The 24,248-nt window shown below is 41.5% G+C and overlaps 1 protein-coding gene across 6 annotated transcripts in view; it reads right to left on the bottom strand.

The window, feature by feature from the left end:
- The window catches only part of ZMYND11 (zinc finger MYND-type containing 11), a 148,868-nt gene that overhangs the window by 8,071 nt on the left and 116,549 nt on the right, over positions 1–24,248 (bottom strand). For all 6 annotated transcript variants that reach the window (XM_025205750.1, XM_025205754.1, XM_025205751.1 and 3 more), the window contains 8 exons: positions 15,910–15,987; positions 15,321–15,413; positions 13,211–13,298; positions 11,955–12,010; positions 11,026–11,103; positions 10,392–10,510; positions 6,366–6,573; positions 5,121–5,189 (listed from right to left, as the gene is read on the bottom strand). In XM_025205750.1, the coding sequence (XP_025061535.1) occupies positions 5,121–5,189; positions 6,366–6,573; positions 10,392–10,510; positions 11,026–11,103; positions 11,955–12,010; positions 13,211–13,298; positions 15,321–15,413; positions 15,910–15,987 (789 nt within the window). The remainder of the gene's footprint in view (positions 1–5,120; positions 5,190–6,365; positions 6,574–10,391; positions 10,511–11,025; positions 11,104–11,954; positions 12,011–13,210; positions 13,299–15,320; positions 15,414–15,909; positions 15,988–24,248) is intronic.

The following is a 24,248-nucleotide window of genomic DNA, read 5'->3' as shown; positions in this document are numbered from 1 at the left end:
CACTCCCCCCCATGTTTGGCTGCCCAGGTGGCAGCCAAACATGGAGCCCACAGAGGGGAGCTGCTGCCCTTGCCCCCGCCCCAGGAGGCAGCAGGTGGGGGGTGGCACTCTGTCCCCACCTGTCTGCCCGCGTGTACCCCCTAACCCCTTTCCAAGTACCCCTGGGGGTACACATACCCCCCCGGTTGACAACCTCTGGATTAGACCAATACAAAATTCGAATGTGTATTTCCTTTTGCAACCAACTGCTATTTAACAAACAGCTCATTCTGATTCACTTCTAAGCACCATCTTTATCTGGTCACTGATCCAGAAAGGCTTATGTTAGGATATCAATGAACATAAGGCAAAATACAGCATTTGCTCGACAGAAATACTGTGAAGTTACAAAACTGGTTCAGTTCTAACCTCGCTGAACATGCACAGCTCAGCCTGCTCTCAATACAGACCACGCGCAAACAGCTCACATAGAACAGGACATAGGCACAATGTTGGCCAGTATTAACAACATCTAATTATCGAGGACCTTGCAGCTACAGAAATCCACACAGTGCAGTGCTGAGTTAGGTACCCAGGGCCAGATCCAAATTGTTCTCGTAAGTACCTAAACAGGACTTGAAGAGTGGGCTTCAGATGCGAAAGTCACAAGGAGTATTTTAAAAAGTTGGACATGTACAAGTCCCTGGGGCTGGATGCAACGGACCCAGTGGTGCTTACGGAGTTGGCTGATGTGATTACAGAGCCACTGACCATTATCTGTGAAAACTTGTGATGATCAGGAGAGGTCCCAAACAATTGGAAAAGGGAAAACATAGTGCCCATCTTTAAGAAAGGGAAGGAGGAGGATCCAGGGAATTACAGACCAGTCATCTTCACCTTAGTCTTGGAAAAATCATGTAGCAGATACTCAAGGAATCCATTTCTAAGCACTTGGAGAAGGTGATTAGGAACAGTCAGTATGGATTCACCAAAGGCAAGTCATACTTGACCAACCTGACTGCCTTCTATAATAAGATGGCTGGCTCTGTGGATGTGGGGAAAGCAATGGACTTGATATACCTCAACTGTAGCAAGGTTTCTGATACAGTCTCCCACAACATTCTTGCAAGCAAGCTAAGGAAGTTTGGGTTAGATGAAGGGACTGTAAGGTGGACAGAAAACTGGCTGGATCATTTTAAGACCTGGCTAGACAAAACTTGGGCTGGGATAATCTAGTTAGTGATGGTCCTGCTTTGAGCAGGGGTTTGGAATAGAAGACCTCCTGAGGTCCTTCCAACCCTAATTTTCTATGATTCTGTGAAATAATCCAGCTTGACTCCATCTAGCTGCTGCAAAACTGTTTTGGTATCTAAATTCAGTAGATGCTGCCATCTTGGCCTGCAAAGGGCTCTGGGAGTCTTGACTTATCTTGTGAGCTGCACAAATGTTGATCAGTACTAGTGTTAGCCTGGAGTTTGGAGCAGTCATATCCTTAGTCTAGAAACCTTAAATGACTGTCTCCCACCTGCACAGCTGTGACTTGCCACTACAGGCCTGGTGAGCAGAGGCAAGACTAGGAGCCATAGCTGTGAGATGCCACTAGTGGGCTGGCGTGCCAGGAAAGGCTTCTGTCTCTGCTCTGTGGGCGGGTGTGTGAGAGATCCTGGGATACTGGAGGACTTCAACTTGGGTGGCACATCTGAGGAGTGACCACACCTTAATGGAACAGGAGCTAAGTAGTGTGGATCAGAGATAATCCTGTCCTGGAGTGGCATAACTTTAAGGCGTTAATGTGTGGACAATCCAGGGGTCAAGAGCTCCATGAGCCACCTAAAATTACTGTGTAACAAGGCCCTTAGGCTACTGCACGTGCTCAAAAGCAAAATCAATCAGAATCAAACAGTATCAGTGCTGGGAGGATCCTAACATCTTAAATCACTGAGTACTTAGACAGGCAGAGAGTAAGTTTAGGGACTGTCTGATGCATGCAGTTCATTACAAGATGCAGATAATAGCAATGGTCATGCCATTTTGCACAGTAGCCAGTGGTTAGAGCTCTAACCCAAGGAAGAGGAGATGGGTCTGGGGCTTCAAAAGGGAGCCTGTGAGGAGGTCTCACACCCACATCTTCCACTTCCCAGATGAATGCCCTAACTACCAGGCTATAGGCTAGTCTGGGTGGAGGACTCCTCCCCTCCCTCTGTATCTGCTCCCTTCCTGTTGCAACTGGCCCACTAGGCAACCAAGAATATACTATTCATGTGAGGACAGAAGGAGAGCAAGCAAGAAGGGACCCAGAGAGGAGGATACTCCTTTAGGAAGGGAAAAATCCTCAGGTCAGGTCCCTCATGCCAGAGTGATTTTGTTTTTTTAGCCCATGACTGTTGAATGTAAAATGCATACATAGTCCTTGGTGCATGGATAAACCCCCGGACTCCCCAGTACCAAGGAAAACTCTCTTTATTAGGCTTCCCCTCTGGCTTGTTTGGGAGGGTGCTGCACTTCACACTGACCTCAGTGCTACTGTCCTGGTTCATACAGACATTTCCTCCATGTACTCTGTGACTGTCATATAATACTTTGGTTATGCCATGACACAGGCAGAAATCCTAGTTTCTCTTCCTCTCTATAGATAGCCATCAGATAACTCTGGGCTTGGTAACCAGCAAACATTTTTTAAAGAGGGGCTTTTGTTACCAGAAATTTCCTCATCTGAAGTCAATATAAATCATACTTTGCCTCATATTTCTATCAACAAACATGCAAAGATATATGCTGTAAAAAGAAATGCATGACTTAGCACTTTGTATAATGTTGCACCATAAATTAAACATTAAGGTCTTCTTCCTCAGCTTTGTGTTGTATATTTCAGACAGCCATGTGTTAGTTCCTTTAAATGTAGGTGGCCACCCTCTTTCAGTCTGCTTGTATAAATTAAATATTGCATTAACACAGTTATTTCTAATTACGGACAGCATCTAAAATATCCCTTCTCCTGGAATGACCATTTTATTAAAACAATTCTGCTGCATAAAAGCAGAATAAAAATAAATAAGGAACAAATTTCTTTCATTTCCAGGTGATGATGACCTTGATTCTCTTTCCACATTTTCATGTAAGGAAAGAAGTCATTAAGATATTAGTCATGTAGAATCAGTGTCAGTAAAAAGAGAATCAGCCCCCACCCCAGGGTTCCCTCCCTGTTTCAAACATCCCAAGTACAAGATCTGGATACTTGGAATCTTGAGAAATCAATCAGCGTGCTTGAACTGCAACCTATTATTGCCCTCATATTTAATTCAGAATTATTGTCCACTGATGCTATTGGGCTTAGAACACAATGCTCCAGTTGGTGCAACCTAAACCAAAATGAAGGCATACCTTCCATGACCTGTGGTTTCTGTGATCCACATTTCTTTATTAGAAATAAAATGGGCTATTTTTTCCTAGTGCCCATTAGATGCAATCTTCAAGCTCCTATCAAGCCAAAATTGTGCCCTCTCATATGCACAAAGAATTACAAGGGAAGCTGGTAGGGATCCTTATATTTTACTGTCCAGCACTTACTTTCCAATTATATAGAATGCTTGCAATCTTCTCTCAGCTCTTACACTTGCATTAGTTGCAGCAATTTAACAGTGAGAAAGGCCTTGAGCTATAGAAGTACCTTTCTTTTCTAGGAAATTCCATGTTTAGCTGAGCTATGAAGGTTACCATTTCCATCTTCCCATTGCATTGTTCAGGATTATCTTGACAGTTTACCAAAAGTGTAACTAAATGCACTGATATTCTAATGAAATAACCCAAACTGCTGCCAACAGAGCAGCTACTGGTAACTCCTGCTAGAGCAAGTATGGCAGGGGACACTACATGTGCAAGCCCAACCCATCTGGGGAGGAGACCACTGCCTCTCACGGACAGAGAGAGGCAGGCAGGTATGGGTGTCATCTGAACCCAACAACCAGTCCCATTCTGGGCTGATAGCTTTCTGCTGATGCCAGCTAAGTCCTGTAGCACATGTGGTGGTAGAAGTCTGCCAAGCACTACTGACATTTCAGAGTTCAAGCCCTACTATGAAGCATAATAGGGCTATTTGTATTACTGTCTGAAAAAACATTATTTCTCCTTATTTCTATTTTTTTTAAATCAGGAAAGCACATTCAGAATCACAGTAAGAGATTACTGAGGTTGCTAAGTAAAGCATCCAAAAAGTTAGGATGTGCTTGCTTTATGGTTGCTGGTGCAACTGCCTCCTTGTGTGCGTGTGCATTATGATATAATCTTTAAGTACACAAGCACAGCTTTTTCTCTGCCTCTGTCACCGAACAAACTGGGTCTCTCTAAAGGGGACAGGGTTAAAGTCATGTGAGTAATGGCACAGCTCACGGTTGTCAAACCCATCTGGCCCCACACGCTGGATGATTGGAGTGGGACTGGTCCACAGGCCAGACAAACAGTGTGGGGCTAGTCTTGCAGGTCAGATCAGACCCACAGCGCTGCCTCCCCATGCTGGATCCAGTGCCTGCGGCACCCGCTCTGGTCAGTCTAGGTAGGTGCTGCATGCAGTGCAGGTCTCAGGCCTGGTGCACAGGGCCAGTCTGGAGTATTGTAAGTTGCCTGTGGGTCAACTCAAAATCCAGGGCCACCATGGGGGGGCTGGATGATAGAGCTCTGTGGGCTGAATCTGGCTTGTGGGCCATATCTTTGACACATCTGGTGTAGCTCATGCTTCTCAACTTTCAAGCCCTTGACTTTGCTGGCTAGAAATGTTCCTCTGAGAACTCCTTTTTAAACTGAATTATTGAGTTGACCCTGTTTTGCCATATCTAAAAAACTTCAATGGTGGATTGTTGATTTTTTTTAATAATGGACACTTAACTACAAAGATACTATTTGATGGCTACCAGTGGCTAATGCATGATAGGAAAATTGACAATGACACTGTGGTGATGGCTGCCAGTACGAAACCTTAAAACGGACACATCTCATTCTAGTCTTCAGCAGAGAGGATGAAGCTACTGACATTCAGACTTTTTATGATAAGCTCCTGTTAAACAAGGAAAAGGTGACAGAAAATAAGGGCTTTGAAAATGCTTTTCTTTTCTTGTCTTTTGACAGGCATCTCATTTGAAGTTACTTACTTCCTTTTTGGGTTCCACACTTTGATTACGTCGTCCTTTCTTTGCTCTTGGTTCCTGAGTAACCTTCAGCTGTGAACATTATGAAAAGAGTATTCTTTGTAAAATGTTTGAGATGCATGGTGTTTATAAGTAACATAAAAAGGTATGGTGGTCAAGATTCAAGGCATCTCACTGGGGTGTAGCATCAGCAAGCACAAACCGTGATGCTGATGCTACTGGTTCGTATAGCATCGTCCAGTAGGGTTGGAAATGACCCGTGCGGCACCAGGACTGTGCAGTACCAGTGGTTACTGCGCAGTCATTTAGTACTTGCTTTAAATGCTAAAGCAAGTACTAAATGTCTGCACAGGTGGGTACACATGTAGCTGTGCCCACTATGTACCTAAACGTAGATGCTATCCTGCTGACTTCTGAGGAAGTGGAAAGCCTGGGTTACCTTAGCTTTCAAACCAAACCTCCACCTTTCCAAGAAAGTGTTCTAATCACCAGATTACAGATTGAGGGATTAGTGAGGTCATTTTTCATCCCTCCTGTTGAAACCAGGCCACTGGCCAGCCGAGAGTGCAAGAGGTATGAGGCACAAACAGCGCTGGGAACAAGAAAGAGGTCCATGGAGTGGTGGGGGCCTTCCTCCCCTCCCCCAGCAAAGAGGAAATAGTACTGGGTTCTAGTCCATGTTTCCCAGTGCTATTTATATTGGATCTGCCTGGGCTTTGGACAGCAAAGTAAACCTTAGTAAGAGTAAGGGAGGGTGCGTTTAGGACTCACTTTTGTTTTATACTTTTTAAATCACTTTCAACAGCTCTGTCAAAGGATCCCAAAGATATCCCAATATGGTTCAAACCTAGTTGGTGATGTGGTTAGTTCCCAAAGGACAGTAGCCAAAGCCTAAGAATGAGTCAACTATGGACTTCCACCCCAGGGAGTCCTGGCACCCTGTAAGATCCTAAGACGTGACAGGAGTGGAGCTAGCCCAATAACTGCAACAATACTTATTTATTTTTAAGGATGTTGGCTCATTTGATTGAGTTGTTACAACCTGCAAGCTTCCTACAGGTCTTCCAAAAAAACCTCACAAATGATAAAACCTTGCAATACAAATCAAGGGGCAAAAATAACATCTGAGCATTTCTCATCATACTGCAGTCCATAGCTTTATAGTCTAATGCTTTAAAAATCCACTGCAGGTCATCTTTCCAGCTTCTAACACACTGCCCTTTCTGCTGACATCCCAGGGGCACTCACCTGCTCATTGCTGGTGGAGGAGATACTGGACTCTGCCTCCTCCTCCCCTTTGTCCTCATTCTTAGACTTCCAGAATCTCCCCTCACGAAGAAAACGCTGGTGCAGCTCCAGCTCATCACAGGCTTTTTTCCAGCCCATGCTGCGCTTCACATGCAACCGGTGAATATTAACTGTGATATCCTGAATGTTTTCTGAGGGGATCCAGGCCCTTTTAAATACAATTTTAAAAGTGCATTCAGATATCTGAACTGTAAGAATGTGTTAATATTTATTTTTAAAAGATTTATGGTGAGCTTTCCTGAGGAGTTAAGTGCTGAACTAACTTAGCTCCTACTGAAGTCCTAGTACTGAGTCCTTTTGAAGTTCCCACTGTGCGTTCCTCCAAAGGTGTTGTATCAGCAGCTCTAGTGACAGAGGTCAGCATTTTCAAAGCTCTTAAAGCTAATCCCACATCCATATTTCGGAACCTACCTTGTAACCATTTCTTCAGAGGGACTAATCATCTTTAGCTCCCCACTGACACTAGTGAGATGTGCAGGTATTTAAGACTTGAAAAATCAGGCCATTTACAGTTAGGTGCCTAACTGATTTTAGGAGTTAAAGTGAAGGCACCCTGGCTTGGAAACTGTGCCTTTACTTTACTGAGCTACAAAGCAGGTATAACACAGGCAGTTCCAGAAAGCTCCTTCCTGCTGCCTTGCCAAATTGTCTTTGAGTCAGACACAGAAAGGAGGTTCATTTCTAATCCAGTTTACCCATAAAGGGCACCAACTTAATGGCAACTGTACCAGGGTTTTCTGAGATTTGAATACCTACCAGAAATTAAAATGAGACCACCAAATCCTTTCTTATTAAACTGTAGATAAGATACTTAAAATACTAATTACTGGCCAGTGATTCAGAAACCTGAAGGTCCCTATACTCAGGATTTTCAGTGGTCCTCAGAGCGTTAGATGGCTATAGCTCTTCAAAGTCAATGAGAATTTGCCACTGAAAAAAGAACCCAGACTAAAATGTGGTGCCAAAATTACACAGGAATAAGACATGTTATCACTCTGGAAAGGCATTGAAAAAAATACTGCATAGATTTAATACATTTTTAGGGTCAGAAGGGACCTCAGTAGATCATCAAGTCCGACTCCCCGCCCTGGGCAGAAAAGAGCGCTGGGGTCAGACGACCCTAGCCAGGTGCTTGTCCAGTCTCCTCTTAAAGACCTCCAGGATAGGAGAGAGCACCACCTCCCTTGGAAGCCCATTCCAGATTCTGGGAACCCATACCATGAAGAAGTTCTTCCTGACGTCCAATGTAAATCTGCTCTGTCAGTTTGTGGTCATTGTTTCTAGTCACCCCACAGGTCACCCTGGTAAACACAGCATCTCCTATACCTTGCTCCCCCCTCCCTCCCCTACCCCCGATAAATTTGTAGACAGCCACAAGATCACCTCTCAGCCTTTTCTTGCGGAGGCTGAAGAGATCCAGGTCCCTCAATCTCTCCACGTAGGGCCTTACCTGCAGGCCCCTAACCATACGAGTAGACCTCCTCTGGACCCTCTCAAAGTTATCCACATCCTTCTTGAAGTGCAGCGCCCAAAACAGGATGCATATTAAAAGGATTCTCTCCACATACATTTCCATGATAATTTAAATATTGTTTTAACACCTTGGGCCAGATTCTCAACTGATATAAATGTGTGACAGTCTACTGGCAGACAAGGTTCTTTGGGTAAATTTGATATCTTTTATTAGACCAAATCAAATTGTTGGAAAAATGCTTCTTTGCAAGCTTTCAGGTATAAATACCCTTCATCAGGCTGAGGAAGCATCTGCAGTTGGTGCGTACTCTTCCTGAATGGAATGAATAGCAAAGACTGGCATCTATTAAGATATGTGCTTTACATCAACCAGGAGTCTAGCTCTTCCTTGTAAAGTTCATCAATGAAAAAAATGGACCTTTGCAATGGACAGATAGTACTTTTCATCCTAACACATGGTGTCACATCACACAAATGTTGTGTTACCTTACTGAAGTTGCCTGAGTCTCATTCCCAACTACAACTGAGATGATTCTCCAAATTAGGTAAAGAGGCATTTGCAAATGTACTTACAACTTCATTGCAAATTATTCTATGACTTAAATGCAAATAAGATATATTACCCATTTACATGTATTAGAAAAGTTACCTTTTAAGGAAAGATATATAAACACTTGGGAGAGGCTGAAAGTAGCTGCTTTAAAGTGTGTTCTATTATTGACTAGATAAACCAAGTAAAATTGTATAGAAATATTGTTCATGTTAAGTTAAAAAAGAAACTTCAATTAATATCTTTCAAAAACGCAGCTATCCAAGTCTCCAGCTTTCCTCATGGTGATGACATGTACTGCTTTCTCAAAAATAAGGAGTCAAAGAGCTTTGCCTTCAGTCCATGTGAAGAAACTGTTTGCTTTGATCTAGTTTGTAATAATGAGGTGATTAACATCGGGAGTTCAGCTCTGAAAATGCCAACCTGTCTCCAGGGCTGCTAATACAGTCCCTTCAAGGGAACCTGGAGGGGGACTTTCACTGCTGACCTAACTCTGTCCCTACTAAACAGGCATGCAAGCTCATATCTGAATGCAGTACTGATGTCTTCCCACATTCTTTAGAGCAGCAGTTACATTAATAGGCCTGGGGAAAAAAAACTTTAGTGCAGTACTATTCCCTGTTCTTACATAATTTCAGAGTAACTAAGTGTAGCCAAATCATCGCTAAACAATCCATACCCTGAAGTTGTGGCTGAGGTTTCTATGTAGAGGGATTATTTCACTGAAATTACAAATCTCTGAAAATAAGAAGCCTGTATGGGGAATGTTGTCAACATTTTAACTACAACACTGAGACACGTGGGTCACATCACAGAAATTCAAAATTGTAATGCATCTTGGATATGAACACTGAGCAAAAGTAGTAGTGTAGGAACCTAAAACACAGTTCAACTAAAATACCATATTTTCTCACATATATCCCCCCGCTCCCCGAATATAACATACATACACCATTTTTTGGAAGGCCCAAGGAGGGAAAAAATCTTACTTTTTATTACAGGTAAGTCCCAGAGGTCTAAGGAGGTTGGGCCTGCAGGCTGCACTGTGGCATTAGGGGCTGGGGGTCATGCACTGTGGCCAGCCTGACCCAGTATGCTGGTGCTGGGACCACATGGCGGGACCCAATCCAGCCCATTGACTCTGGTGGTCCCTGGCAGGGCTCAATCCAGCACGCCATAGGAGGGGCCCAATCTGACATGCCAGTTCTGGGGCTACGTGCCACATCCAGCCCTGTTCCTTGGCTTTGGGACCACATGCTGGCTCTGAGGCCACATGCCAGGTCCGGGAACATGTTCTCAGTCGGCACAGTGCACCAAGTCTGATCATGGACCAACCCTGAGTGCCACCCTGATATGACATGTAGTTGGAGAGGGGATTCACTATGAATCCAGAAATTCGGTGGTTGGGGAAAGGAAGAAAGGGAGTGCTGACAGCATTAAATTCTATGGCTCCACGAGTTGTGGCAATTAATGCTGTCATCGCTCCTCTACCCAAAAAGTCTCCAGACCCATGGGGTACCCTTTTCCTCAGATATAATGTACCCAATTTTCCCCATCTAGTGGGGGGGGGGGGGGGGGGGGGAAGAGAGGAGAAAGGTACAGGTTGTATATAAGAAAATATGGTGTGTCCAGTCTGTACCAGTATCTTTAATTACATGTTGATTGGGGGGGGGGAGAATTCCTAGATAAGCATTTGTGTGCTTTCCTTAATTCAAACAACACTGAAAATATCCTCTTGGAAATTTTGAAAATGGAATGTTCCATGAGTCACCTGGCAGTCTTTGCTTTGTTAAGCTGGACTTCGAATTTTCCGAAACAATTATGACAAAATAAGCATTCTTCATAAGTTTAACTAGTTCAGCCAGGATGGGAAACATGACTGAAAGAGGCAAGTTGGTTTGATTAATTTCTGTGACAAGCAGCAAACAGAATTAATAAATTACCTTTGGTGGTGATGGCCAAAAAAGCGAACATCGACCTGATTGTCCTCTTTTTGCATGACTTTGGCTGGCCAAAATCCAAAACCTTTCATTTTGGCCCAAACCAGCTCATGATTAGGTATCTGGGGGTGTGGAAAAGATAAGGTTTATTTATTATTGGTTCTTAAGTACTATATTCAATATTGCAGCAAGCATTTCAGTGTAACATTATGCTAGTATCTTAAGAACATGCTTTCTCCTTACATCTAATGCTCTTGTTCATTTTTGTTTCCATACAATATACAGCATTTCTATGCTAAATATATTGCTTAGAACAAAGACAAAAAAGACAAATTCTGGAAAGGATGTAACCATCATACACAGAAATCCTAAGCAGTTCTAAAATTTAGCTTCTCTTCTTAACAGAGCTTTGATCCCAATAAGCTCCTTATAGTCTAGTGAAACCATTAAAACTGCCTGATAGAGTACATTGTTATTGCTTTGGATTCCACGTAATGATATGCTTATGCGGAATATCTGGTGTGGACAGTTTAAAGTATGCATATGAAACAAGTTATTCAGAGTATTAATAACACCAAAACTGCACTTATTTCTATGTAAAAAAGCAAACAAATAAAAATCTGTATCAACGACTTACGCAAGGATAGCAAAACCAATTGTCAGGACGTGCATTTGACAGATAGAAGCAGTTCTTGCAAAGCTGCAGTTCATCCAGCTGAAAAACACAAAGAAGTAAATCAAGCTATAGGCTACTCTGTGTAACCTTAATAGGGATACTAACTCAAGTACTATCACTTTCTATCCCTGCCTCCTAATTCTGTGGAACCACTTTAGCTTGATTGCAATTAGCTATTGATGTGCAAAAAAAACAGGCAAATTGCGAGTGGCAGAAAGGTAGCCCTTAGAAATGTTTTGTAAAGACAAAGATAAGGGGACTATTAATTGATTTGTAAAGGTTATATGATGAACAAAAAGAATTGGAATATTTAAGTGCTTTCAAAGCACTGAAATAATTTGACCATGGATATAGAGCAAATCTGACAGCTGTCCCTAATATCATTTGGCTGTCTCCTTTAATTTTTAAGTTGTCCATCTTGGAAAACAGTCAGAATTTGGCTTCAGGTCTGAATTAAATCTGATGAGGATAACTATTTCTAGTCTAGACATAGGTAAATATATTATTTGGAAACTAAAACTTCACTCTGGATTTCAACTTTCCATTGACTAATCAGCTGCCTTGCTCATAATCACTTGGGAGCTGAATTCATTGAGCAAGGGAATAAATATAAAATAAAATAAATATGAAATACAAAAAAGGGGCAATACTGTGTGTGTTTTCAATAGAACTCTAGCTATGGAGAAGGAAGAGAAAAGGAATTTGGAATCCACTATGAAAGTTCTGTATGGCAAAGTTAATAACTATTGCAAATAATTTATTTTTGTTTTAGGGGCAACTTATAGGAAGAAAGAAATAATTAGTTTACATATTAATGATACTGTCTCAAAACCAAATGGTTTTGTCTGTACCAAATCACTAGCTTCATCTGTTACTGCATTATTACCTACCTCATGGCATGTGTCTTTGTAAAGCATCCTAGCAATATCAGCTTGTTCACTGTCCGCTGTAAATGAAAAATAAATACATCACTAGCCACAATGTGATACCATTGCTCATAAGAATCTGTAAACACCACTGAGATACCTTTCATGCTGTGTGCGCTTTAAAAACCCAATTCAATATTTATGATAACTTTTCTCTTTTTAAATTTCCAACCATCCATCCTGTACTTCTCTGCATTCCTACTCCAATCATGTACATCTGTTTCTATAAATATTGCTGGGGACTTCTAAACCAGCTAATATGGTAAGTGTGTGTTTTTAGAAGAACAGTATGGCACTACTATCATTAAGAACTAATCCAGATTCTTCACTTTCTTTTTTAAACATTAATGAGGTAGCCTGTATGCTGCAATAGCCCTGCATGTTAATTTTTGCCATGATACCCTTATAAAGCACAAGATGTTATCACAGATTTATCATTGCTTAGAGAATTGTGGCATGCAGTTTATATGGGTTAAATCTAAAAGCTGTGCCTTGGGGTAAGGTTTTTACTTCCAATCACATGCCTAAAAATTTTATGTCTATATTAAAACATAAACAATTCAAGGACACTTCTTTACCTTTATCCTATGGGCTGGATCTACCCTGACTCTGTTCCATATCTCAACCCTAACCTGCAACCTAATCTGGAGCAATTTTTTCTTGATCTCTCCATTATAAGCCCTTTCATAATTATGGCCATTTGAAGACTGCCGTTTTTGGTCATTTCCAGAATGGATAAACAGGTAGCCAGCAAAGCAGTCAGATTCGACTGCCTCCTCCAAAATGCAGCTCAGTACTAGGTGCCTGTTGCTGGTATACCATTATTCTGTGGCAGCAAGGCATTTCTTTTATGCACCCAGCTATACTGGCTAAGTGGTGCTTTGAGCTGGTATAGGAAAAATCATCCCAAGAGTAAAATAAGTACCGGTAAAAGTACAGTTTTGGTAGCATAACTGTGTCTACCCTAGGCATCTACACTAGGGTTTGTCCTGAGAGGCTCCACTGGACAGACAGGTACAGATAAGGTCAGGTCTTAATTCAGACAGAGCCCTAAAGCTTTTGTCCCTTTGATTAGCTACAGACCTTGCAGGGGCCTTGCCTTCCCTTAATTAGTGAGGCCCACTGTCAAACCTAAACTGTTTTTTTCCCCAAGGTTTAAGATACCAATGTCCATTTTTTGAATCAAATCCATAACAAAAATAGTAAATGTAGTACTGTACCTCCATAGAAAATCACTGTGTTGTGTAGAAGCAGCTGAGCATCTGCTTTGAACTCCTCATAACTTCTGTACTTTCCTTCATTTACTTTCTACACAAAACAGAATACAGAGCTTTAAAATGTGCAGGCAGTGATGTGTTTATACAACACAAACTAATGTATAAACATTATACATGACCCTAATGTATATGGGTCTTTTAATGTAAAAGACCCATATGAGACAGACAAGGTCAGTCATTGTCATCCCTATTGCCCACCAACTTTCCTGTGAATGCTTATGGCAGGGGCTGGCAACATTTTTAGGTCACAGGCGGAAATGCTCCAGCGCAGGCTGGAAAGCTTTGATGGTGTGTCAGATGGGAGGTTTCCTGTGCCCACACCAGGGCTGGGAAGCAGGGATCTGTGCCCAAGCTGCTGCTGCCACTTGTCCCCAGCACCCTACCCCCAGCTGCAGCACAGGTGCAGATGGAAGCTGCCCAGCACTGGCTCAGTTCCCCACCAGTTCAAAGCTGTGCCCACACTGCGGCCAGCTACCAGGAGGTAGGGAGAAGTGGCAATGATGCGGGCTCAGATTCTAGCTGCCCTGCCTCAGGGCAACTCCTTACAGCCCAGCCCCAGTGTGGATGCATGCAGAGGTAAAGAGTCCAACTTTATGATTCAGGGCCTCCATGGTTGTCTACCTCTAGACTGTAGCATTCTGCCTCTTAGCTTCTCAGTACTGGTAAGACAGGTTCAAGTCTGAGATCCTGAGAGGTAGAATGGATGCTTTAAAAGTAGAATGGATGCTTTAAAAGTAAATTAAGGCGTGATTTTTCCATCAGTCATAAAAAAGAGTAAATCTGGAGTAACTTCATTCAGTTTCATGACACATAACGGAAAAGAATATGGCTCAGAGCATTTCCTCAAACAAAGATTGGCTCCTATGAGAACTGCATTTCACATCTAAGTTTCAATAATTTATTGTGCTTTCCGTTCAGCATTGAGCTCCCATACACTTTCCAGGTTTCTTGTGTATCAACCATTGCTTTCTGATCAAGGTGGATTGAAATACCTTTCACAGTTCCTAAGAGACACTCTTTAAACCAGACAGATGTTTGCACTGAGCCACAAAACATTTTTTCTGATGCTCAAGCTAAGCATGCATGACCATCTGTACATAAGCAAACCTTAAGGAAACAAAAATATTCTCACGTGTGCTATCACCAGCTAAATTGACATGGTGATAACACCTTCAAGAATTTTAATGTAGACAAGACTGTGTCCTCATCTAGCATTTTACCAGTGCCAAATAAACTTGCTCTGAGAAAACCCAAATAATCAGTAAAATGGTCTACTGTCTACTCTGGGACTCCTGTGCTGTCACCACAGGAGAACCGCAACTTGTAGTACTCTCAAAAATTGTTAATCCAGAGACAGCTTGAACATGTGTATCAAGAGCACAGGAAATTTAAGTTTACAATACTCTAGGAAAATCTACAATCTTAAAAATAAATACAACCGCATGCCGTATTATTTTGGATGTGATACCGACTACAATATTTATCTTCATCATGTGTAATTCTTATCTCCTTTGATTCAGGGATCTGATCCTTCTTAAGAAAAGATTATAGTTTTACCAGTATTCTATTTTGAAGTAAGTAACATAAAACAGATGTTTCACGTGATTCTTATTTTGGGGCCAACCAAATGTCTGACTTTTTATGAATCATTCAGATATCTCAGAAGTTACTTCAGCGAGTAAGAATGGAGTATTTGATTAAACATTTTCTTTCTGATTGCTTATTCCATAACCATTGTACATAGTGCCCAGATTTTCAAACTTAATGCGTTTTCAAACTTTAAATAAATGGCCTAATTCCTAAAATGTGCTGAACTTTTACATATCCAGGTGGAGTCACTGGGATATGAGGATGTTCAGAGGTCCCCATATAATGATCTTTGTGGCTACCTTGCTTACTCAAGTTTGATATTTCTAGTCATTGTGTTTAATACTAAAGACAATTCTAGAGTAGGGAACAGAATGAGTGTTGATCCACAGGGTTTAATCTACACCCTTAAATACTAAAAATTAAGCAAAATTTCTTTATAAAATCAGAAATTATGTTATTGTACCTCTTGTATAGTAGGAACATCAACAGCTGAATGCACCAACCTCCTATACATTGGGTGTTTGCTGTCCTTTCCTTTCTTGTTCAGGTCTATAGCCTGGAAAGACAATGAGATAGTACAAGTTATTGCTTTAGAAACTGGTTAAAATGCAAGCAAAACCCAACAAAGTGACAGAGCTCTAAGTACTTTAGCTAGGGTGCCATATTCTGGCTGCCTAATGCATACAAGTGCATGTTGAGTGGGGTTGTTTTTGTATCTCTGTACAAGAGGAAGGGAGTCCATTTCATAGGAGTTGTGGGAACCTGGCACAAGGCACTCTCAACAGAATTACAAATATTCTGCACAACGAGACACAGGCTGTATGTGCTGAAAGTTTCTATGAGTCCCTGGGAAGAAATGTGATGAGTGACTCTTTTCCCCCTGTCCCCAAACTTGTCCCTGGAGACTCATGCACGAGACTAACTGTAATATGACCCTGGATGACTATAATGCACACACTTAAAATACTGAACATGAGGTACAGTTCCAGATCTACAAGTACTCTCCTGATGTAACTCAGCTGCATGAAGAAGTGTCATTGTGATAGACTCACCCGCTCCTTCATACGAGAGACAATAAAACGTAGGTAGGTGCTCATCTCTTGCTTGCTTGTGTTTTTCTTCTTAATGCTCTGTTAAAGAATAAAAATAATATTTTTAACATGTGACTTGAAAAGAATGAATTTACTAAAAAATATTGAGAAAGTTAAATTTGCCTCACATTAAATCATATAGTTAGTTCTCTTCTTGGAAACTGACAAAGCTAATGCACCAAAGTTACAGTCATTTATCATGGTGTTTCTTGGAATTATGTACTTTCCTGAGGACTTAAGCTAGAAAAGAACTGTGTGCTTTATCTCCATTTATATCCTTAATGATTCATCAAAGCCACTCACACACAAAAAAAGTGCAGGATTACTTTGTTTTATTAGAACAAAGTAATGAGAGAAAGAATTTTAGGAAGCAGTTTTAAAATGTAGTATTTAATGGTCTATTTATTTAACACGGCATTCATACCTACTAAAAGAAAGAAAGAGACTTTTTTTTTTAAAAACACTCTCTGCCTTTTCCAAATTATGTGCTTACTAGGCAGAAAGAAACTGTTTAGGGTGAATTTAAGTATAGTATTGCCTTATTCAATAAAATCTCACTTATTCAGTAAAAACTCACAGAGCCAGTTTCACTGCTCTGGAACAGAAAGAGGCTGTTGGTTTTTGTGGCTCAACCACCATGCAATCTAATCCAGATTCCCAAACACAAGTCGTCTGTTTCTTTTCAGGACCTCAGACACCAGACTTTAGCTATCCCTTAGAGAGATATTACTATTACCTCCACCCATTTTGTCAGTGTGGGCTAATGGGAAACATTATACCAGAAGATTGTTTTTAAAGGAAAATAGGTTTGCTGTAAACATTTGGCTAATCAGCGTTTCCAACTCTGCACCACAATGGTTGCTAGCGGCTCAGTACATTCCCTGACAACAGCTAACAGTAAAGTGATATCCTCCTTTTTTTTTTTGCTCTTTTCCTTGACTACAGTAGTTCTTCAATTAATTGTGGCGCTGTTCCGAACAGAGACTGCAAAAACAGCAAAGTGGGGTTCCAGGTTTATTATCCTTCAATCACTTGCATATGTTAACTTTACAAGTAAAAAGATGTTTTTGCTAGCTATCAAGTACTAGGTAGAGTTGTACCTTCTTCTCCAACACGTCATCTCCAGAATATAATTCTGCAGACTAATCAAGCTCAGAATTATACCTTGCTACTTCCCAGGTCTTCAAATGACCTCAGTAACACCTGTGCAAACCTGCAGTCTTCAGTAGGGCTTGCAAAGGTGCAGCTGAGAACAGAACCCAGCTCACACCTTCTTAGCTAGGTCGGCTTAGAAAACTAACAAGGAGATAAAAAAGCAGTAAAAGCCTTCCTCTCCAACTGAAGTACGCAGGTATTTCAATGAATACTCAGAGGAAGGAGATATGTTGAACACAGATGTACTATTTTTCCATATTTACTTTTCAGAAGATAATTACACTTTAACACAAAGAACAGAGAGGGTTTGACTGAGCCTCATTTTCCCTTCCCTCCTCCTGAAGGCATTGGCAGCTTAAGAAATGTAAACTCCTTTTAGACCAAGTGTCTTTGACTTATAGAATATATATTTTTTTTTTTTTAAAGAAGTATCTGAAATTGGAGACATTACTTCAGACAAAGCCATGTGTGCTATATAACAGTGTGGACAGCCTACTAGATGGGTTTATAACAGTAACAATTTATCTCAGCATCCTATGCCATGTACTTTTAATTGCTGCTACAGGCTAACCGTGCCATTTTATTGTACTATCCATGATAATACTAACACTATTTTCCTCACAAGGTGCTGCAACCATGAGAAGGAATTTACTGCCTTGTTGAGGATCAGCACAAGGCCTGTCCAGCAGTTGGCCTGACCAAGCCTTACTTACAGCGCTGAAGTGGTTCACAGGCCTTACTCCAGCCTCTCCATAGGAACGAATTTCACCCATAGAGCCCATTTGCATTTACATCCGGCTGTACATATCTCCATGTTCAATTTTACCTGCCATGAACCTTCCCAAACTGTTTAAATCTATCTTCCCTGCTCAGTTTTGCATAAAACAATATTTCTACTGCATGGAAACCTAAATGTGCATTAAAAAAATAACTATGAACTTGCTGCTGTCATTTTGTCATTTCAGGCAATGGAGTGCAATATGTGTGCTTGCTAATGACACAGCATTTTAGTAGACTGAAACTCATTAGGACACAATAAAATTCACTTGCATAGCCTAGTCTCTCTCCACTTCCCTTCTTGACATAGTCTCAAATTCATTATATGCTGAAAATATCCTAGAATTAATAATGTGAACCTTTTTTCATGCCTTGGTGGGCAAGACAGTTCTGTAAAGAGGATGTATAAGATAAATGGGCTGCAGTCTTATACCTCAGGTTTTAATAAAAGATTGAAGTCTAGGTTTGTGTCATTATCTATGTTAGCAATTAATATTATTATCACAAGCAATGATGAAAGCCGTTATAATTACCTAGCCAGCTGGTGTAAAAGCAGCATCTCCCCAATGCCCTAAACCAGTTATTTTAGGAAAAATCGGATTCCCAGGTTTCTCTGCTAAAAATCTGAAGGTAATGAATTTAAGTAATGAATGTCTAGGATCCAGCAAAATGTCTTTTACTGTTGGCTTAGTTCTCTGGCTGTACAATTTCAAAACACCTCTTGTACAAACTAAGTTATAATTAAATGCTTCCTGTCACTTTTCTACAAAGGCCTGCTCTCACACAGTTTGGAAACTACAGTGGGATAATGTGTTCATTATAAAGGCTTCTCAGAATTTTAAAAAGTGATATATTCTTATGTGATGCAATTTATTTAGTAATTCTGTTTTTTGCTTATAGCCCAAGTATTCGATACACGATTTCATAAACTAAACAAGGCTGGTGGTTGGTGGTTTACAACGGAAAACCGTAACGTGATGATAGTACTGTCTGTGATAGGCAATGCCCTTTCCACTCCAAGACAGCATATAATCGCTACCTCAACAGGGAATAAGATTGCTAGGCTCTAGTCATTGCTGTTGTTCAGATAAGACCCCCCAAAAAAGTGTGCGTATGTGTGTGTGTGTACGTGTGTAAAAAGGAACTGCATGGTACATTTCACAAGAATTAGGAGTGCTAGCTTCAATGTTCTGGCTAAATTAATACCTTGACAATTACATTTTCCTACCGAAACAAGTCTACTGTTTCCTTTACATATAGTGTAATGTTTTTTCCCCCTATCCTTGAGCACTATATGAATTTACTATTGAGCTCCACTTTGAAATGGACTACATTTCAGTGGTGGGTGAAGTGATTATTGCAAAACTAATGGTAATATTTTCAAAAGTATCCAGTTCATTTTCAAAAGTGACTGAGGCAATGAGGTCTAGGTTCACAAGGAAGACTTAGATGCCTTTGTGTACATGCTTATTTAGACGCCACTGTTATTCACAACACCCCGCCCCCTAAGTTTCTGCTGATAAAGTCCTCTACGTGCTTACTTCACATGGAGGACACAATTGCTGCAATCCCGAGCATTTCAGTGCCCTACCAAAGAACGGAATTCACAAGTCAGGCACCTAGGCTCCCTATGCAATGGGGTGAGCCAGGCAGTGAAGGATGGGATTCATGACATTCAGTACTATGAGGATCTATCTGCATGCTTGATCTGGAAAGAAGGCAGGGAAGCCACCCTGAGAGCACCAGCTCCCCACTACCACTTTCAAGATCAGTCTCCAGCATGCTTCAGGGAGGTGGGGGAGTGCCTTCAGCATAGTTCCACTGCTAGATTTGGGCATTCCAGTATTGATGAATGCAAAGTGAGTGTGGATGGGTTGGCACACTGAAGAAGTGTCATAAATATGTCTAGCTTTACTAGCCAGCAGCAAATGCTGAGAAGAGAATGTGACATCTGCCTCCCTCAATCACATTGAAATGATATATCTTTGACACCTGGGGCACATCTACACATCACCCTGCAGCAATGTAGCAACATGCTATGTCGCTGTACAGTGCACTACGGTGACGAAGTGATCACGCTGCCATAGTGGCGTGCTCCCCCAGTATCATGCGCCGCTACCGTGACACAGCAGTGAAATCCAACTGTGCACTGTGCGCATGGTGCAGTAACCGCCCATACTGCACCGTGCTTTAGTACTTCCAATGACTACAGAATGGGCTGGATGGGTGCACCCTCTGCCCTCCAGGTGAAGTTGCCCTGCTGGGCAACCAAGCACAAAAGATCCATACAATCAATAAGTCTCTAATGTAAAATGTACAATCAAAGCATGAATCAAACTACACTACCAGAGGAGTAGTGCAAGTACTGAGCTACAAAGCATGCTGCTATTTTCTTGCTTTTCTTCTGGACTCATGACTTTTGCAATCATAGCTGCCCAGTTGCCCAGCTTCAACAGAAAAGCTACAGAGGGACTCCAGAAAAACTTAGCCCATACCCACTCAATGAGGGCACTGTCCTGAGAGCTACTATCATTGCTCCCACCACCACCACCTCCACTCTTCCCGTTTCCCTCAAGAAGCAGGCCTAGACATTGTGAATTGCAAGTGACCCCTGCTGTTAGGCACACATCCTCAGGAGCAGGACTAGGGATTTGTGAATATCAAGTGAACAGAAGTGCCTTATGAACAATATGAGTCAGGCACCTAAGGTCCCGAAAGAGCTAAGCATTCATATATCCCCACTCCATGCCCTAACATTTCCCATCAACTACTTCTAAATGCTTCTGGCCTTTCTGAATTGTCCCTTTGGCCTGCCTCTCCCTATCAACTGTACTGATATCAACTCAACCACACTGAACTGCCTTCCTAGGGCGAGACATCTTTTTTTGGCATTCCTATACCTTGCCACCTGTAGAACCAATCTGAATTTGGGCCAGACTTTTCATCCTTTTTTTTTTTTTAAAACAAACTAAAAGAGACTTAATTGCATTTGGTTATACTCACAATTTGACCTGTTTTATTCTCTGTATAAACTCCATATAGATTTTTGTGTGCATCTATTCTTCCAAAACAAATGACTGAGAACTTTCCCCAGGTTTTTCTTCTCCGTTTCTCTAATAGGTGCAAATTGACAGCAGTGGAAAACTGAATTCTTCCTTTAATCTAGTCAACAGGCACCAACACAAGTGCAAGCTTTACACATCCCAAACTGATTTAATTTGCTTTAACCCGGTCCTGAAGGGGCTATTTCAATAGAGGTGAAAGGCTAATCCAATCTCTGTATCAAATTGACACCTGATATCTCTGTTATACCTTATCTAGAAAGACCTGCTCTGAAAGCATGGATTTATTTCAAGTAAGCCAATGATCAGTCTGCAGTCAGTGACAATTTTCGAAGTACCAATCTGAATATTTCAGATACCAGACAGTTCTCAAGGTACGTTGTATATGAACCCCTGTATCCTGTTACCAAAGCTGAGAACTATCTGGTATCCCAAATATTCAGACTGGCACTTCAAAAATAGAAAGCTAGAAATTCGGCACTCATATGAATGTCATAGAGAAAGGCATTTCAGCAAGGAAATGAGAAACAAGGACAGCCAAGTTTCCGAGGGATTGTTGTAAACAGAGTAGAGGGAAAAATAGTTTAAAATTTTGAAAACATCCTTGACAGAATCCTTTATCAAATGATTCTGAGTAGTCAGGTGTGCAAGATAAAGCTGCACAGGTCGAATGATGCAGCACAACCAATAATTGTGAACAGAATAATCCTAAAATTTGCTAACCCTGGCAGTATTACAGGGGCAATCTTCACATAGGAATGAACTGTTTTTAGATTACTTATCTAATATATTAGGTTTCAAGCATGTTTTTGCTTCACTTGTGTTAAGAGCTTTGAGATCCTTGGAAGAAAGCACTACATACTGTTATCAGAATAGAGTATCCTTAGACATGTATATCTTTTTGTCCTAGATATTACTTCTCTTGAATGTACATATTTCCTACTGATAATGCAAAGTAAATCCCATTGCCTTTACACAAGATAGCTAAGCTCTCATGCCCTTTGGACATCAGCCACTGATCTCTAAACAGGATTCTCTCTGACTCTTAGAATAAAATTAGAATAGAGCTTTACCTCTTAAGAGATGAGAGTAGAAAAAAACAAAAGAATTCTCAATTCTATGGTTAGGGGTATGGGAGTTGATACCACCTCATACCTCCAGAACCTAAAAAATCCAACTAGTCATCTTTGGAGAGCTAAAGTGAGAAGTGGGTCTGATTAGGTAAACAGAAAGCCAGGGATGCTATTAGGGTGTCACTGGCATTTATACAAGAGAACAGAATTTTTTTGGGAAAGCAGCAGCTGATTGTAACCTATTCCAATGAGTGAGGTGAAGATCTAGGAAGCAAAAAGCAAACCAATTACAAAATCCAAAATATGTGTTCTTAAGAGTTTAAAACAATGGAACAGTAGACACAATTACATCTCATGTGGGAGAAGATGACTTTCACAATATTTTCTTTGTGGCAAAAAGTTTGTTCAATCTCATCATTGTAAACTAAAGGATTTCAAGATCCCAAGATGAAAGTAGTTTATCTTAAAACTAGCTGCCCTTTGCGTATGTGTGTAGTTTCGTGTAGAAAACTTCCTCTCCATGTGTAATTTCAAGCCCCTTTTTGTACTAGAGCAGCAGTGTGTATCTGGTCTAATTCCTATTTGGGAATTGTGTGTGTATCCACAATGAACAAAAAATGGATTTATTTAAAAATTACAAGGTTTGTGGAACTGCTCTGGGGTGCATTCCTTGCTTTCACCCTGCATGATGAAATTAAATGGGCAACAGTGCAATTTTGGGATCTGTTCTGTATGTTCATATGGAAAATATTAATCTGCCTTTTCTTTTTCATTATCTCATCCATCTTTCCTGACCACTTCCTTTCCTTCTAGTCCTTTCCTTTTGTTAGAATGGACTTTGCTTTTTTAACACTTTCTTAAGTCTGCAGCTCTCAAGTTGTCTGGTTTCAACAAATCAGAAGGCACTGTGCTTCTACAACCAATGTCAGGATGATAGCAGTCAGAAGGAATGGCCTGTCTCCTAAAGAAAGCACCTTAAGAAACGTGCAGTCTTCAAAACGTGCAGACACTTATCTGTAAAGAGTCTCGGTACACAAAACTACACTGCATATTGCACTGATTCCTGCATCTTTATAGTGTTTTCAGTTAAAAGTTTAACAGGGGCCCCGGGTTGGCTGGTAAGAAATTTCAAGGGCTGACAGTAGCCCCTTGACCAAACGTTTGGGAACTGTTGATCTAGGGAATGTGCATGGTCTGTGCACCGAAAGAAAGTGCCATAAAGACATACAAGAGCTAGTTTTGCTCAAGCTAGCTCCAGAAGCAGAGTAGTAGGGGTGTGCGAAATGGGCCGTATTCCATTCGGATTCGGCTTGAACCGCGGGGGACAGTGATTCGATTCACTGATTCAGATCACTGTCCCAATTTGGTTTGACCGAATCTGAATCGAAAGATTCGATGCTGATTCAGCAAATCAGCGATTCAGCCATAGACACAGCATTAAATGTTTTTTCTACGTACCCCGAAGTACCAGGCGCGGCTCGTGAATGCTGCGATGGTAAGGCAGATGGAGCGTCCCACAGAAAGGCCCCCTGCGTGCTTAGCAGCGGATCCAAAAATGGACTGGAAGTACTTCCGGTCCACTTATGGGTCCACCGATGAGCGTGCAGGGGACCCCCCCCCGCACTTGCTGGCTCAGTGATTGGCCACAGGGGGACCCTGGGTGCCTCCCCAGACCCAGGAGACACCAGTCACCAAGCCAGCGTACCCCGTGGCAGACCCAAAAGTGCTTCTGGTCCACTTCCAGGTCTGGTGCCGAGCGTGCCGGGGATCCCCCAGCGGCTCCTGTGGGATGCTTATACACCCCACCATCTCACCATTCACAAGCCCACCATCGCAGCGTTCATGAGCTGCCTGGTACCTTGAGGTATGTAGAAAAAAATTTAAAGCTGTGTTTATGTCCAAATCATCAAATCTCTCCGATTCGATTTGGAGGGTTCCAATTCAATTTGGAGAGATTAAAGAGTCTCCTGATTCGATTCGGATTTGGAGATTCAGCTGCCGAATCAGGCCGAATCTCCACCAAATCAAGTCAGCGACCAAAGCTTTGCACAGCCCTACAAAGTAGCTGTATGTGTGCAGTGCTGCACCAAGCTAATTATCTCTGCTGAAAAGTAGCTGTTATTACATGGGCCGCAGCATTGTGCTAATGCAGTTACACTACTCCTATTTCCAGAGCTTGCACATGTGGAGCTAGTCTGGACAACTCTGCACAGTACTGTAATTTTCTATGTAG

Source organism: Alligator sinensis, unplaced genomic scaffold (genome assembly GCF_000455745.1).
Source record: "Alligator sinensis unplaced genomic scaffold, ASM45574v1 scaffold370_1, whole genome shotgun sequence".
Lineage (NCBI taxonomy): Eukaryota > Metazoa > Chordata > Crocodylia > Alligatoridae > Alligator > Alligator sinensis.
The sequence above is the reverse complement of the archived record's forward strand: the minus strand, read 5'-3'. Positions and strand labels throughout refer to the sequence as shown.